Genomic DNA, 17,766 nt, shown 5'->3' on the forward strand with positions numbered 1-17,766 from the left:
CTGTGAATTCAACAAGTACATGAACTTTGTGGTTGTGCACTGAGCTGCCTTACCACTAGCCATTGTTTCTTTGTGACAGAGCCATTTAGAAGAGAGGATCTGTTTTTTCGTTTGGAGTGTGCTTTTCTTTACCCAAAATACAAGTACAGGGTTGCCCATTTTTAGTGTCAAAGAGATGCTGAAAGGCTGGGAAGCAAGGGTGGTTGAGTGCCCTGTACCAAAGACTAATACAACCTGCCTGTCAAAACACGCCAAGCTCTTGAGCTGATCCCACTAAAATCAGTGTTTAAATTTCCATTGGCTAAGGCGGGAAGACAATTGGGTCTGTGTAGGAAAGAGTTACTTTCAAACCAAGTGCACAAGAGGGTTTAGCTATTGAGCATTTTATGGTCTTTGTGAGATCAAACAAAGCCATGATATTTGGCAGGAATGAGCATGTCTAAACTGATACCTTTTTTTCCCCCTCCTTTCCCAGCTTTCCCACTCCTTTGACACTTGGGGGAAAAGGCAGCATTGACACGTTTCTTTTTCTTTTTTTTCCAGATACAGAAGAGTAAAAAAATATATATATTAAAAAAGAGACTGCAAATTTTTCATCATTTTAGCTGAGCTTCTTCATTCCTCTCCTCCTCCTCCTTCCGCAAAGACCAGTTTCTGGGGAAGGCGTTACACAGCTTTCAAAACAATCCTCCTCCCACTGGCTACTTCACAGTTAATGACTCTGGGGTTTGGGTGTGTGTGTTCACTTTTTTCCCTGTGTGTGTAGTTTCTTTTTTTAAAATTCTCTGGGGTTTTTTTGTTAACAAAAGTCCACTTTCTGGACAGGCAAAGCAAATAAATGAGGATTCTCCTCAGAAGCCATTGCTTCCCTAGGCTAAAGCCCTAGCTTGTGAAAGACATGCTAGGGTGGTGAAACAGAAAATTGGAATGTGTGGAAAGGGGCTTCAAATTACTCTGCTTTTGTACTATTGTTTCCATCTGCTAGGCAGAGAATTTGATACCAGTTTTAGCATCAATTCACAGGATTTTGTTCATGAAGGTGGTGAACTGTTAAATTCATAAACTTCTCACTAGGACTTAGTACTGTTACACAGCTTTTCCTGCACTCTATGATGATGGATTTTTTTGTTTATCCTGTGGGCAAATTCATTTAATCTTCAATTTATTTTGTGTACTTTCCTTATTTTGTTTTAGTAGTGACTCACAAATAGGGTGTTTGCTCAGGGCTGTTGCCCACTAAAACTCTGAGGAATGTACTCTTTGTTTTGTCTTCCATAACTAGTCATTACAATTAATGATCTGTTTCTCACATCTGTTTCTTAGATACCTGTAACCACTGTTTACGTGACCTAGAAGTACTGAGAGAAGGCAGGCATTAGGAAGTCAGATGGATCAATTCCTCCTTTCATCTTAGTGTGACATTTCTTTAATCAATGATTGAATGGATGGGTCAAAGGAAAAGAAAAATATAGTTGGAAAAGGATACACCACTGGAGTGAAGTAGGCCCATAAACTTTAAAGGTGACATGTTCAAAACTAACTCAGGCCCTGATTCAGGAAAGTGTTGCTGTTCATGAAAGCATTAAACATGTGCTTAAATGCTGTCCTGGATTAGGGCCCCAAGATGGATCCAGTTCAATATAACTTGATTTCACCTGTCCATGTGAAATTCAACATACAAACACACACACATAGAGTTGGTTTTTCATTGTTTTAGTCAGTGTATAGTTTTGCCCTGTTCACATGCATATTTTACTATGAGTTAGACTCCTTTCATGCTACTTTAGAGAATGTGGAAAACACTGGCCTCAGGAGGAAAATAAACCCATCTGTATTCCATTTCCATGTTCAAAGCACAAAACTTTGTTCTACCGCCAGCCTATATTAGATAAAAGACCCACAGCCCCTGTTCAAAATGCATATGAACAGGGATGAGCATGTTTAAGATGGCAGTAGGAAATATTGCCATACCTGTATTGGCCTCACCTGCCACTAGCAGCAGTTTGGGGCTAATCCATGTTCAGATTTTGAACATGAACATCCCATAGCTCAGGAATGCTTGTATCCAGGATTTTGGTTCAACCCACTCCGCAAAATTCAGATTCCCATCTGAGTTTTTACTTCAGACACCAACCTTTGAGTTTGTTCAGATATAGGGGTTTAGTTGGGGTCCATCTCATGCTTAGTAAAATATTTTCCCTTGGGAGAAATATAAAAGTAACTGCTGTTAGCATACAGTATATTGTAAATTCTCCAGCTGTCTTCTCTATATTGGTTCCTTTAAAGAAAGTAAAGGAACACACAATATTCTAATTCCTTAGAACTGCTTCTGTAACTGCTCCATACCCAGAACCCCCATCAGCTTCAATGGAAGTTCCACACACATAGGACCTGTAGAATTTGGCCCATAGGCCCAGATACACAAAGGTACTAAAGCTCCTAACTTTCATTAAAATCAGTGGACGTTAGCAGCCTAAATACCTTTTGTGGATCGGTGTCTTGGTCTTTACTGGGACATTGACAAGATATAAATAATACTGCATTGCTGACCCAGTCCAGTCCTTACTCCCACTGGGGTTTAACTTGAATACGGTCTGAGCCAGCACATATTTTAAAAAAAAAATTATCCCTACCTAGTTTACAGTGACTAGAAATTCTTTAGACTATTAAAACTGAAATAATTTTAAAAATAAAATTGATCTTCAGCTCTTTGTGTTTTTGACAACACACTGTTTGGACAGTAAAACAAAACTACGGTCAGCCATTTCTTGGTTCTCACGCAAGAGCACTTTAGCGCAACTTCAGGCTGGAGGTTTAATGGTGAGAGTGACAAACTACCCAGGGAAGTGATAGATTCTCCATTTCTTGAGGTTTTGAGATGAAAACTGGATGCCTTTCTGAAAGATATGCTTTAGTCATACACCAGTTATTGGGCTCAATGTACAGATAACTGGGTGAAACCAAATGGCCTGTGATAAACAGGAGGTCAGAACAGATGTTCTAATGGTCCCTTCTGGCCTTAGAATTCTACTAATATAGAGCAGCAGTATGTTAACATTTAAAAATATTTTTGACATTTTAAAAAAGTCATTAAATCACTTCTAGACGACTCCAGGGCCTTTTTTAAAAAACAAAAAACCCTGAAATGTAGATGTTGAAAGACTGCAAAGAGTGGTGTAGATGGAAGAATCTACCCCTGTGGTTCTCTTTGCAGGTTCAGGTCCTAAACTACCACAGGAACTCCTCACTTAAAGTCGTCCCAGTTAACGTTGTTACGTTGCTGATCAATTAGGGAACGTGCTCGTTTAAAGTTGTGCAATGCTCCCTTCTAACCTCTTTTGGCAGCTGCCAGCTTTGTCCACTGCTTGCAGGAAGAGCAACCCATTGCAGCTAGCTGGTGGGTGGCTGGAACCAGGGTGGACTGTCAGCTCCCCGCTCCCCTAAGTTCCCTGTGCAGCAGCTGCTCAGCAGGCTACCAATTGCCAGCAGTTCAGCTGTCCCTCCCACCACTGCTGTCTGCTGCTCCTGCTCTCTGCCTTTGAGCTGCTGCCCAAGACTCCTGCTTGCTGGGGGCAGGGGAGAAGAGGGGGGCTAATGTCAGGGTGTCCCCCTTCCCGCTGCTCCTGCATCCCACTTTCCCCATCTTCTATAGAGCAGGGGGGGACACAGACAGAGGGAGCTGCAGTCAGATCTCGGCTTGCTGATCTAATTAACAAGGCAGTGTACTTCTGACCCCATTCTTCATACTTAAAGGGGAAATGTGTATCTCTGACTCTCAAACACACATACACACAGGGTGTCTCTCTGTCTGCCCTCCCTCCTTTCCTGCTGCCTTGTAGAGTGAGAGTTAACCCTTGAGTTAATTGGGCTCAGCCAATTGCTAGTTCATCATTTAGCAGTAAGGCATTCCCTGGGAAATATCCCACCCTCTGACTCCTCCACCTCAACCAAGCTTCACAATCATCATCACTGTGTACCAGTATTAAATTGTTTGTTTAAAACTTATAGCTAGTGTGTATATATATGCTATATATGCTCATTTAGTATATATAGTGTGTATATATATGCATAGGTATGTGTATAAATGTGTGTGTGTGTGTGTATATATATATATATATATAATGTCTTTTGTCTGGTGAAAAAAATTTCCCTGGAACCTAACCCCCTCATTTGCATGATTTCTTATGGGGAAATTGGATTCGCTTGACATTGTTTCGCTTAAAGTCGCATTTTTCAGGAACATAACGACAACGTTAAGTGAGGCGTTCCTGTACACTTGATGGTATCTCTCAAATTAACCATCTCCCTGAAGTGCTTCATAGTAGTGTTGTACTAGCACTTTGAGAACCAAGAAATGATGTCTCTAAACATCTCCCAGGGGAACGAGAGAGCCGTTAGTGTGCTTATATAACAAATTTGCAGAACTGTCTCCTATTCTGTTTCACAAAAGTTGTCTGCGAGTGCATGAAACTGAATGAATGGCTCTTAACACAATTCAGTTCAATTAAATGCATGTCCTCAGTGGGTAAAACATGATGATAAATATCTGTTCTTAATTCGTTATCTTCCATTCAGCTTCTCCCTTTGTGTGAGGGAAACAAAGCTGTAGATGCCTTATTTCTGCTTGTCTGTTAAAAGAGACAAAGACGAAGCTACAAATATTGAAAATACAAGGCCCGTGCTGCAGGCCTGAGTCACTTCTGTGGGAGTCACATGCATGTAAGCACAACCATGGGGGATGGATGGGGAGGTTATGGCTTGAGACCTGGATTTGGAAGTCAACCTGTGCACTAAAATGACCCACTTCAACCTTTCCGATGAGAGTGCTGGTCAGATCTCTCACAGAGTACCACCTTGCTGGATGACCAGACCAAAAACTGTCTCTGAATCTGTGAAAGCAAATCTAGGCAGCTTACATCCGATAAGTAGGGAGAGATTTCCTTGGGGGCCCCTGCTAGCTTGTCCATATGTAGACTTTTCAAAGGGACTGGGTCTTCAGCAAACCGGCGTAACTCGGTCCACATAATTACATGCTGCGTGCGCTTCTGCCTACCAAAGGCCCGAGCTGCCCCTTGAGGAACGTCAGCAGATTTTATTTTCAAGTCACAATTTACTTACTTTTTTTTTTTTTTAAGTGTAAATGTTCCCAATTCTGTTCTCGAGCCATGATTTAGTTGATGAGGAAACTGGACCTGTCTCTGACAATGTGCACAGATAATTTGGAGTAGGCAGGGTCAGCTGTCAAAACAAACAATTTTGGTGCAGCATTTAAAAGCACATGGTCAAATGCTTATATCCACTACTTGACCAGCTTTAAACATGAACTGCACAGCTTTTCATTAAGGACATGAGCTCCGGTTTTTCTGCTTTTTCCTTATAAATAATGCCATTTGGTGTTAATGATGTTATCCACAGTCGCAAGAGAAACCGAGATGCCTGGCTCCGGGGCTTGGTGCTTAAAACCTCTTGCAATTTCAGATTTTAAAATATTTTAGACTAGTCACAATTTCAACACTGTCTCTTTAAATAAAGAGGCATCAGTTTACGTTTAGGTGCTAGTGCTGTTCTGTCCTGTAGCAGGGGAAACCCAAGACATGATTTTTAATTGTTCTGTTTTCAATACCCATTGATTTGTAGCTGGGAGTGAATTTTCAAAGGGGTCTCAGTGCAGCCTCTTCTATGCTTGTGAGGAAAAAAACTGACATGCAATTTTTGAAAAAGGCCACCTGAACATACAAACACTAGAATTTACACATGCAAAGCTTGTTTGTGCTCAGCTTGTGTGCAAATGAGGTTTGGAATGGGTAGGTTTTATTATTTGTGCGTACAGTTGATCATGGTCAAATTCTGTATGAAGAAAGTTGCATGAAAATCGTTTGCAAAGACTTTAAATTTTAGCTCATGCAGTGTACACGCAAATTCTACAACTGATTTCAGATCTGCTTTTTAATTAAAAAAAAAAATCGGTATACCTTTAAACATTGATAGAAACTGAATGAGAAAGTTCCTGCCCGGCTAAGGGCCATAGCCTCAACTGGGGAAAATCAGTGCATCTTCATGGAGTTTCCCTAAATATCTAATTATTTGGCCCTGTTCTCATCACACTTGCATGAGTTTCATACTGGTGTAACTCCTACGACTTCAGTGGTGTTTCTCCTGATTATCACCAATGTCTGAACAACAGGAGTGTCAGGTCCATTTATTTATTTTATTTTTATCCACCACTTCATCATCAAATAAGCAAACACAAAACAATAGCCCTCTATTTTCCATCTGCATACCCAATACCAGTCTTCAGCTGTGCATGTGAGATTTTTGAATAATGAAGCGTGGGAGAGGGGGCCCAAATGAGAGAACTTGAAAGGAAAAGCATACTTTACTTTCAGACTTCTAAGGCTCCAATCCTGCTCCCAGTGAAGTCAATGATACTTTGTCCATTTATTTCAATTAATATTCCCCACCATGGGCTCAGATCAAGTGCAGTGTCAATTTAATATCTGAAACATCTTCTCTCAGGGGATGATTATCCTGCTCTTGCAGGTAGGGGGGTTTGGTGATTAGGTCTTTTCCATCTCTGATCACGGTGGTCCAAGCTATAAGCAAATCATTTGATCATGTTATTTGCCATTAAAACAGCAAAGCAGGCACTTTTGTTTCTGGTTTCTCAGATTTTTTACTCCTCCTTCCCTGCATGTTGTTTTTTTTCTTTTTCTCACAGCAAATATAGTGTGAGATTTCTCACTGGCAACAAAGCAGAACTGTGACTCTTCATCCTCTGTCTCACATACAAGTACACAAACACATGACAGTACACACGTACAGGCTCCACAATACACTGCTGGCACTTTGTATTCCTTTTATTTCATTAGCGTGCGTATATAAGGCCTGTTGTGTACTCATCTTTGCCCGGTTCTAGAAGCCATCCTGTGGTAGGAGGATGTGTATATATAATCTCATCATCTTTGCTGGGTGATTGTAGGAGTGCATATATAAAACAATCAATTATGGCCATAGGTGTTGGGCAGTGATAAATCCTAGTGGCAGAGTGACCATTTTCCTTTTCTTCTGGCTTGGATGATATTTTTATACAATTTTATATACACTTTTTTTAAATATTTGCTATTTTTATTTGTAGGGTTCTGATTGGGTTTTACCAGAACTTCTGGTTGTCTGCAGGCCCAGATTCTCTCATTAAGATTTCTCGCTCTTCCCTTTTCCCCCTCCGTAGACAAAAGCCATTGCATTTGCAACATCAGCTTAGAGCAAAAAAAAATAAAATAAAACAACACATTGGGCCCAAACATGTCATCGGTTGCACTGAAACTGATGGAAGTTGCGCACAAGCTCTGTTCAGTTCCACTAGCATCCCCATTGGGAACTGGCATTAACGTGTAAATGAGAACATATATACAGCATGCTAATTGCCGGTGATTCAATCTGAAGCCCCCATATATAATGGTAGTGGTGCCCTCCTTCAGTGTGGTGGGCATTGCTTTCTCCACAATGGATTTAAATAATAAGGAAAAAATCAGTCTGTCTTTCTATGATGCTACTTGTGAAGCAGCTTAGAGCAGGAGGAAGTTACAGCAGACGCACAAAGTAGTACACTGACTACCTTCTGCAGGAAGGAAGTCTGTAAGTTACCAGTTTACATGTAAGACTATATTTCATTGCTCTCACATTACATTTGTAGCAATGGGTCCTGATGAATCTAGAGAACGTTCAACCTGTTTTTTTTTGGGGGGTGGTGGAAATTAACCAAAATGCAAGGATTCATTTCATAATCTTTTCTCAGCTGACGTTGTGCAGGGAGTCCTATATATAAAGCTGAACATACACTTTAGACTATCTTTATATTAGCAGAAATTATAATGGAGATGTCTTGTTGAACGGAAGTAATATAAGTAGTATACACCTGTAATCCAGAGCCTTTTTCAGGCAGGCAGGAGTCAGGTTGCTATATGTGTTTTGCATCAAGCAATTAGAAAACAAATCAAAATCCATTTTAAAGCAACAGTTAAACACAAGTTTGTTGGAGAAAAACCTCTTTGCTTTGTTCAGACTTTACAATAAATATTGTTTTAAATTCTTCTCAGCAGAGTTGAGAACACTTACCATTACATGGGCACAATTCCTTTCAGTTTTGCATTTTTTGTTAAGCTCCCTATTTGAAAGAGGCTTGTAGTCTCTAAATGTATAAACACTTCTCCAGCATTCCAGTTTTTCTGTAAATGAGTACATGTATGTCCATCCTATTACCAAATAAAGTCAATGAGGTCTCCACTTCATTTGAATTTGAATGGGGGAAGGGTTGGTTTGTTCAGTCACTTTTTATATCTGCCGCACACATGGAGCTCTGCACTGTCTCTTTGCAGAATAACAAAACTCAACACTGGTGTTCTACTTTTCATGTTGAAAGCACTATCTGGACATTAATTACTCATCAGAACCCCTATGAAAAAGATGGGTAGGTGGTACAGGCCCCATTTTACAGCTAGGGAAACAGACAGAATGTAGAGGTAATTTGCCCAAGGCCGCATACGTGAGTTGGTGTTGGATTTGGGATTAGAATTTAGGACTTCTTGACAGCTAAACCCGTCCCATTCCACCAGGCAACACTGTCAGAAGTGTGTGTGTGTGGGGGGGTGTCTTTCTCTGCATTTAAACAATATTTTGTGTCTAAAGGTCAGAACTATATATTTGTATGTGCATGTATTTAGTGTGAGTTTCTATTTTATATATACTATGTGAGAGATGGGCCTGAACTCTGGATTATTACACATTTTTGGGACATTTGGATCATATTCTAGAGCCAGATTTTTATGACGGGGCTTAAACCAAAAAGCAGGCTTAGGGGAAATCCAGATTTAGATCCCAGGTTTCCAAACACACCTACCTGCCAGTTTGTCTCTACTCATGTCTGTCTTCCAATAACAAAACCTTTTGTTTCAAATAACAATTCTGTTCACTGAGTGACATCCAAATGCCGTCTTCATCCTCGATTATATGTAGGGTTGCCAGGTGTCCTGTTTTTTACCGGAATGCCTGGTCAAAAAGGGACCCTGGTGGCTCCAGTCAGCACTGCTGGTTGGGGTCGCTAAAAGGCAAGTCAGCAGCGCAGCGGGGCTAAGGCAGGCTCCCTGCCTGCTCTGGCTCCTAGGCGCAGGGGTGGCCACGTGGAGTTTGCGCGCTGTCCCCACCCTCCCTCCTAAACCCCTCCTGAACCCCTCATTTCTGGCACCACCCCAGAGCACGCACCCTGAGCCGAGCTCTCACTGCATCCCAACCCCTTGCCCCAACCCAGTGAAAGTGAGTGAGGGTGGGGAGCATAAGTGACAGAAGGAGGGGGGATGGAGTGAGTGGGGGTGGGGCCTTGGAGAAGGAGCAAGCAGGGCAGTGGGTGGGGCAAGTATGTTCGGTTTTGTGCGATTAGACAGTTGGCAACCCTAGTTACACACGCCTTATGTTTAAATGGGAATGTAAATGAATAGATTTCACAGTAATTCACTCCCCTCTCTGCAAGCAGATAAATCCCTTGTTCATGAGGTTTATTGAAGATTAAGGGGAAACTTTTGTGAGATCCCCTTGTTACAATGTTAGAGCACATCATAGCATTACATATGCACATTTTGTTTATTTAAGTTTGAACACATAAAACACCTATTCCAAGGGTTTAATCTGTTTTGACAGATTATTTAAATTACAGTCTCTAAAGAAACAGCACAGCAGAACCCACCAAAATGTCACACCCCCACATAATGACCGGCTACTCTCAAAAGCCTGCTTAAAGAGAGAATTTTGAAATATATCTTGAAAGTCCTCAAAATCAGGCTCTTTCAGACCAATGGGGTGTGAATGCCAAAGTCAAGGGGCTCTCACAGAGAAAGCACTGCGAGTAGTTCACTGTCTACGAAAGCAATCAAGCTCAGCTGTGTCCGTTGACCACAGTTGCCTCAATGCTGTACTGGGAAAGAAGCAATCGCTCAGACAGGCAGACCCCAAGCCCTTTAAAGCTTTTTAGCTTAAAACCAACCCTTTTCACTCCACCTGGAAATCCAGTGCCAATCTCCGCGCACTGGACTACTCTGTTCATATCGTGCTTACACATCCATAAACTCCAGCTATGAATACAACTACATTTACTCACCATGGGCCAGGTTCTGATACCCTTACTGCTGTTAAATGTTATCCACATGTAGTCACCAGGACTATTTGTGACACGAGTAAGGAGCAGAGGCTTGCTCTGAGAATGTGGCTACCTTTTTTTTTCTTTCTTTTAGTCCCCTTTCTAAAGATCTTGTCAGCCTTTCTCTTTTTAATACAATGAGACTTGTGATCATCAGTGCTGGAGAGAGACTTCCGCCATTTCTCCTTAATGGAGGATATACAGTTCATGACTGCCCACTAAGAGGTTGTGGGGCTTTTCTTTTCTTATTTTTAATAAGGTCAACATGTCTCTCAAGCACATGGCCATTTTTATTGATTTTCATGAGGGCACAATAGGTATCAATTGATCTTGTTAAATTCTGGTTGTCTGTTGCTTTTATCAGACTCTCAGCACTTTGCCTAAACTCCTTCAGGTAGAGAGGAAGCCAGCCCACAAGTTTCAGTACCTATTGTCGTCCAGGCCTTTGGCTGACCCATTATAGAGGCCAGCTGTGAAGTTCAGATCCAAATACAAAGTTTCCGGGTGTTTTGGGGGCTGATCTCCACTTGCAATATTTTAGATTCCCTTCTTTGGAATAAATGTATAATGGAATGACTATTCAAAAACAGGTCAAAAATACGGAGGAGGATGCCATCAACAAAAATCATTTATCTGCCCCCCCCCCCCATGTCCTGCCAAAAAAGTTGAACAGAAGCACGTGAAGAGGTGTTCGCTGTTGGCTCCTCTAAGATCAAAAGAGCCAAAGAAGGCTGCTCAAACAAAGGAAAGTAGCCTAGTTTTGTAAGGAAGTTAGCTCCCCCCACATTACTAAAGCTGCCAAGGACCAGCTGAGAAGACATGACAGAAAGAAGCTGACATAATCGAGTGGAGGTGGTAGTATAAAAAGCATTTGCGCAAAGGCAGGCCTGCAGCTCGCTCATCGCTTCTGTGACAATTCTTTCTTTTTAAAGGTTCAAAGCGACATGCAAATGAGGCACCAGGCACAGGTTCCATGACAAGCCGCCTTACGTTGCCAGGTCAGTAGGTACCTCCATGCCCAAATGTGTTTGTATCATGCATAGCCACACAAATAGGTAATCAGGAGGGTTTTTGTCTTTTCAAATGGTAATTCCTCCAAGAATTAACTGTGACCCTAGTGGGTAGGACTTAACTCAAAAATTCACTTCTGTCCTGAGATTTCGATTGAATGGACCATGTGTGAACTTAAAAAAATAGTTTGTTTTGTGGATTGCTTTGCACAAATTATTTTAGTCTGCTGAATGTGGTAAGAAAAACGGGCTTCGTTCTTGTCACCCACATAGAGGAGTAGAAGAGAAGTCATACATTTGTTCGGTGAATCACAGGGCAGCTGTTTTTCAGTTCTCTCTCCCCCCAAGTCCCTGCTGTCTTTGATATGTTCAAGATGCCATCCTCCACAGGCCCTTTATCTCTGTGTCTCACAATTTCACACAGAAGGAAGGAGGGCAATAAGGGAAAGCAATATGAAATGGTGACTCAGAATGACTCAGCATGGTGGGGTAGTAAGGACATACACCTTTGGACAACATTGGATGACCGCACAGGTAAATTCATATTGAATCACCTGGAGCGTGGCTCCAAAAAAAAAAAAAAAAGAGAGGCCAAGGAAAGCCGTTCACGTCTGATTTGGAAAGGCATTGAAGAATTAGTGATGATGTTCATTTTTTGAGGCCTACCTGGGGTGGAAATGGAGGTATTCAAGGTACAATACAGCTCTGCATATGGACATCAATATGCAATAGTACATCACTGTGTGACTGACATCTTCATGCTGGCCATGGCATGACATAATTTCACCTGTTAAAATAGCAGCCCAGTCAGATGACTTTTCTTCGAGTACCACCCAGTGTAAGCTGTACAGATCACTGTACCTCAGTAACACGATGGAGAGAGACTGGAAAATGTTAATTTTCTCAGATGAAGCAGCACACGCTTTGAAGCCCCATGCGCAACTGTGACCTCTAACAAATATGGACCATCACTGAAAGTAAAACATAAGAAACTGGTCACACCACTCCTCTGAAGACCTTTGTCACGTACGTTGCCTGAAGTGATTCCTAAATAGAAGGTACGGTACAGTAGACACCATACAATCATTGTCTTAATGTATTGAATGCCTCATTATTGGCTGAAGTAGTTAATAGGCATTGTAGCATTAGCTGTAGATTTTGCCTGCTCCCATTTCTTTAACACCCGTGCACAGGTTGCGATTCTTTTTTGAAAAATGTGTGTACATTTATATTGACATTGTTATATGTATGCTCCTCTTTCAGGTGACTTTGGATAGGACTGCCTTGAAGATTACTATCATCATAAAAACCAACTAGCCCCAAAATTTGGAGACTTTTTTTGGAAAGGCATGTCATTTATTTAATTAATTAATTTATTTTTTTAAAAGGGTGGTTAATGTATAAGTTAAACTTTTATGGACAGCAGAGGAGGAATTTGGTCCTAGATTGCTTGTTGTTTGCACTGTTGCACCATTCCCCTGATGATACACTTGTTTTAACAAGCAGTGTTTACAGACTGATTTTCAGCCATGTTGTCCATGACTTTTGTTGCTGTAATCAGCTAGTGAGCACTTGCACATAATAGGTATTGCCTGCCTACTTGCATATAATATTTGCTCTCTAAATGTAGGTAACTAAAGTAGTTAAAAAGAGGAGGAAGCACGGTCCACAGAATCAGGCTCTGGAGAGCGTTACACAAGATATAAATTCTGTTTCCTTCTCTGCTATCAATTCTCTGGGTGACCTCGGGCAAGTCACTTCACCACTCTGTGCCTCAGTTTCCCCCTCTGTACAATGGGGGATAATGCTTACTCGAGGTCAATTGCTTTGAGAGCTATGAAAAGAGCTATTTTAAACAGAAGTGGTAGAATTCAAATACATAAATACTTGAGGGAATATGTTAATATACTTCTACTATAGCACATACTGCTGTATTTGTGACTTATACTCAGGGGTGAAAATAAAATTGAAAACTTACCAGTACAGGGGCCGGCTCCAGCCACCCCAGAAGGGGCGGGGCCTCTGGCAGAAGGGGTGGGACTGGAGGTCAGCATCCCCAGCCAGCCCTTCCACTCTGCCTGGCCCATGCCGCCCGGAGCTTCAGCAGCGATTTAAAGGGCCCGGGGCTCCAGCTGCTGCTATAGCAGCAGCGGCCGGAGCCTTGGGCCCTTTTAAATTGCTGGCCCCGGGGCAGCTGCTCCTTCCCTCCCCTCCCCTCCCCCCACCCGCTGTCAGCAGCCTGAGGGGGGCAAGGTCCTTAAAGTAAGGCGGTACGGGCCAGTACCGGCAGCCACATTTTATCGGTATGCCGTACCGGCTCCTACTGCCTTACTTTCACCCCTGCTTATACTGTTGATACATAAAGGTAGTATACATAGCAAAAATGTGCGTATTGCAGCAGCTGTCCATCCCCCTGTGCACCCCCCTTACCCCCCACACCCGCAGTGCTAATGGAGCAGATTTTCAGGCTGTTACTTTGAGTGTACTGCCTAATTAACATTTCCATTGTTTTCACTATGGTTAGGTCACCTGACTTGAACACCAGCAATCCTGAACATCCCCCTTTAGGAGTGAGGGCAGCGATGGCTCTATCTATGTATCTTGCAGCAGGAGAACACGTCAGACTGTCTTACTGTAGTTTAGCTGATCCATACACTGTAAACCTGGTGCCTATTCAGTCTTTGCTCTGTCACATTGTGTATTGATAATCTCATAATGGATTGTACAAAGAAGCCTTCTGAGCGGCACTTAAATAACTGCCTGTGTTTTCTCTCTCTTTATTAAAGCTTTCCCACATCAGTGTATGTTTTGGCATTGACTTAATAGATTTTCTGAATGTGCATGTATAATAATGTACCATTGTACACTCCATTGTGGAGTTCACATAGAAATGTTTATAGTTTTGTGCAGGGCATGAATCAGTTATTCATACCCACAAACTTGTGATATATTGGTGGGAAAAGTTAAGTGTAATATTTATGTAGCCCTGTGGGGCATATAGCTTTGTGACAATTCTGATTTGCTATTTATGTACTGCACCATTAAGTTTCAAGGCATCTGCTCTTTGTTGGAGGCAGCTGTGCTCCATGAAGAAACAGGAGGGGACACCCCTATTTCCACATACATGCATCATGTTCTCTGCTGGAGAACTTTAGTTTTGTTGTTTGTTTTATTTAACCAGGAGAACTCCTCACTTTCTCTGAGCTTTGTCATTGTACAATTCTCACAGTCACCACTTTTCTTTTCCATACGCAAAGAGCAACTGTCCACTTTCATTTCAAACGATTTTATTGCAGATTAAGGGAAAACAGCAAGGCAAGAAAGAACGAATGTAAAGTCTCCATGAGAGAGCACAGTATATGCATCTCCTCTGTGGCAGGATGCATGTGAATTAAATTTGAAGGGTGTGTTTGTCAGTAATGCTCAGAGCTGACCTCTTTCTGACAAATCTTTCATTGACTTCAGTAGGAGTAGAGTGTCACGAATGCTGATTGCTTTTCAAAATCCCACACATCATGTCAGCTGATTTCAGCAAAGAGAGGACTCAGAAATTTAAAGGTGGTAGTTCTCAGAAACTAAAACTTTAAATTACAAAGCTATGTATACTGCAGCACCTCTCACTTGGAAGGATGCCGAAGTTCCTTACAGATTCTATTCCTAGCATTCTGCAGGTGTACAGCACATTGTATGCAAATCTATACTAACAAAGTTATGGGTGAATTTTGAACAGTCTGGATAGTCAGTCCAGATAAACACTCTGGATTACTAGCCAAAACTTATTGGATCTATCTGCCCCACTTTGGGTCTTACAAAAATGGCCTCTCTTGCTAGATTTCCCGTATTTCCTGCTTCTAGCCATGCTGTTTTTATGCTACTTCCAGTCTTTCTTGTGGAATGATTGGATTTATGCCTTTGGTCTGAGCCAGAACCAGAAATGCAAAGGTGAGTGAAAATGAAAAATAACTTACAAATAAAGAAGTTAACTGGATCCTTTGAACTTTTGAAATTTTGGGCAAAGGTTTGGGTCAGTTGTCCAGCAACAAAAGAGACACCAAAATAAAAAAGGTGGCTTTATTATCATTCCTTATTAAGTGCCAGCAATCTACTCTGGGCTGGATAAGATCCAGCATGAAGACAGTCTGTTCTAAAGACCTTACCATCTAAAAGATAAAATAGAGAGGACAAGATACGCTCTTTACTGGCCTATATAGAAACGTTTCTATTCACTTGAAGAAATCCACAGACTCCCTTAGACATTACATACAGTCTACTGAAAAACAATGGGAAGCTGTAGTTAGTTGTGTTTTTTCCTAAGCATCTGTCATGGGGTCACTCGCCACACTGGCACCTGCTGTTGGGCGTTTTGGGAATTAGTCCCAGTAGGCATGCGCTCAGATGGTGGTGGCTCTCCTGTCCTCATCTCCACCTGCAGACCCATTAAGGCTCCTTTCTCTCGGCATCTGCTTCGTGGTATAGCCCTCCAGCCGTGTCACCATCCAGTTTCTCCCCCTTCCAGGAGACTCCTCCAATAAGAGTCCAGCCACCCCTCACAGTGGCTTAGCAGTCCACAGCTGGGCTGCACCTTCAGAGGTTAGTGGCGGGGCGGGGTGGAGGGAGAGAGGAGGGAAGGTCCACCCACTACTCCCGGCCCAGGAACCCTGCAAACAGAAGCTTCCTGCTGCCTCTTCCTTCCAGCTGACTGTCTCTATTCCCGGGCCATTTCCCTGCAGCCTCAGTTCCTTCTACTCCTGCCTCCAGCTCCTTTGTCCTCTTCCCAGGGCCTCAAGCCTGTGAGTCCTGGCAGCCCGTCAGGAGCTCTCCCTAGCTCCCCCAGTCCCTGCTAGCACCTGCCCTTCCCCAGGTGCTGGTCTCTCTGTAGCCCTCTTGGAAGCCAGTCTTCTCCCTCGGGTTCCCTGCAACAAACCAGCTTGCTCTGGTCTTCAGCTTCCTTTTATATGGGCCGGCTGGGCCCTGATTGGCTGGTCCAGCGGCCGCCCTAATTGACTGTTTCCCCTGCAGCCACTCCTTTGGCTGCCTGCCGCCCAGCTTCGCTAGGCAGGCTTTAACCTTCTTGGGGGCAGGCGCCCCGTCACAGCAACTGTGTGCCCACATCTGTTCTATGCACAGAGAATGATATTGTTCATGCCCTAGGGAGTTTACAATTTAAATAGCCAGGAAGCAGAAGTCCACTGGTAGAACCCAAAGGTTGTATTTTCACTTCTATTGATGTGACTTAGTTTGTGAGCTTCCCAGGAGAGGTCAACAATATCTAATCTTGCATACAGTGCTGTATATTGCAGCAGCATAATAATGGTAATAATTAGGTGTCTATTATTTGAGTACAACATCCCTTTGTCAAAGGGACATTTCTTCTGCTTCATGGCTAGAACTACTGACATTTTAAGGTTGACTCTTTCCCCCTCCTCCCTACAATCCTTCCCAAACAAACTTTCACATATTTCATATCTTCTCCAGGACTGTAGATTTTAAAAAGATCTTTGTTAGGATAGAGGCAAAACCTAGGCAGAAGAAAAATCATTGTTAATTGACTCTAATGAATTCATGTTGCTATAGAGGTGGAGAAAACTCCTTTAAGCATTTGATGTATTACAGAACTCACCTTCAGGGTAAAGGTAGGAGCGCAGGTTGGTGATTATTCTGTGTAACTTTCTAGTAGGAAGAATGACTTGTCAATGTTATTTTTTCCCCTCAGTTTTCCTGCACCGAAGAGGAAATGAAGTTTTATGCTTTGGGGTTTTTTGATTTTGTAGCTTAGCTATAACTTTTGATTCTCAGGCCCAGATTTTTAAAGGTATTTAGGCTTAGGTCTGTTCAAAAAGAAACGTACGTTCCTAGATCAGTTGAGCATTGCATCCACTAAATAATTGTTAAAATCTGGGCCTTCGTCCCATAGATTGTAAGAACCTTAGAAATGGATGGCAGGATAGATAGACACACAAGGGAAAGAAAGAGATACGGTTAATAAATTACCAGTTGTATTTCTTGGGTTCATTGCTGTTATACATTTTCAGAGGCTTGGAAACAAAAATATATTTTCCAACCAGTTTTGCCAATTTCCACTTTACAAATAGTGGGCCAAATTGTGGCTACTTTTCTGAGAAGAGGAGAAGACTCAAGGACCATTCCCTGGAAGCTGCTCTGTTCAGCTGGCAGCCAAAACCCCTCTGTTGAATGCAGAAAGACGGTGATAGCAGCTAGTAGCACCCAACACCTCAAATTGTGTATTTTGGGATACGGCCAGGGGTGCACACACCCTGTGTGGGGACATATTGGTCCTGGGGGGGGTGCATGTGTGATATCCACCCTCGTGGCTGATGCACCAGTGGTTGAACTGGTGACCTCCAGAGCTGAAAGCCTCTCTCACCACAGCATGAGCTAAAGAGCCAAGCTCTCAAACTGCTAGCACATGACAGCATAGAGAGCAATGTAACACATTAGCCAGTGAGCTGTATACAGGAATCTCATACCTAGCAACTGAGGCCCACAGCAGTTTGAATCCTGGATGAACTGGTGACCCCAGCACAGTCCTCATGCTGTTTTGGGAGGTGC

At 42.5% G+C, this 17,766-nt stretch overlaps 1 protein-coding gene across 3 annotated transcripts in view; it reads left to right on the forward strand.

The window, feature by feature from the left end:
• PDE1C (phosphodiesterase 1C) overlaps positions 1-17,766 on the forward strand; it is a gene marked incomplete at its 5' end in the record, with an annotated part of 501,954 nt that overhangs the window by 475,788 nt on the left and 8,400 nt on the right. For 2 of the 3 annotated variants that reach the window (XM_084618217.1, XM_084618218.1), the window contains one exon: positions 11,119-11,184. In XM_084618217.1, coding sequence (XP_084474343.1) covers positions 11,119-11,184 — 66 coding nt within the window. Of the gene's footprint in view, positions 1-11,118; positions 11,185-12,459; positions 12,544-13,720; positions 13,983-17,766 lie in introns of those variants that run through there. The other variant, XR_014710093.1, reaches the window with a different exon arrangement.

The sequence above is a fragment of the Lepidochelys olivacea genome (genome assembly GCF_965140295.1).
Source record: "Lepidochelys olivacea isolate rLepOli2 genome assembly, chromosome: 2".
In the NCBI taxonomy this organism is placed as follows: Eukaryota; Metazoa; Chordata; order Testudines; family Cheloniidae; genus Lepidochelys; species Lepidochelys olivacea.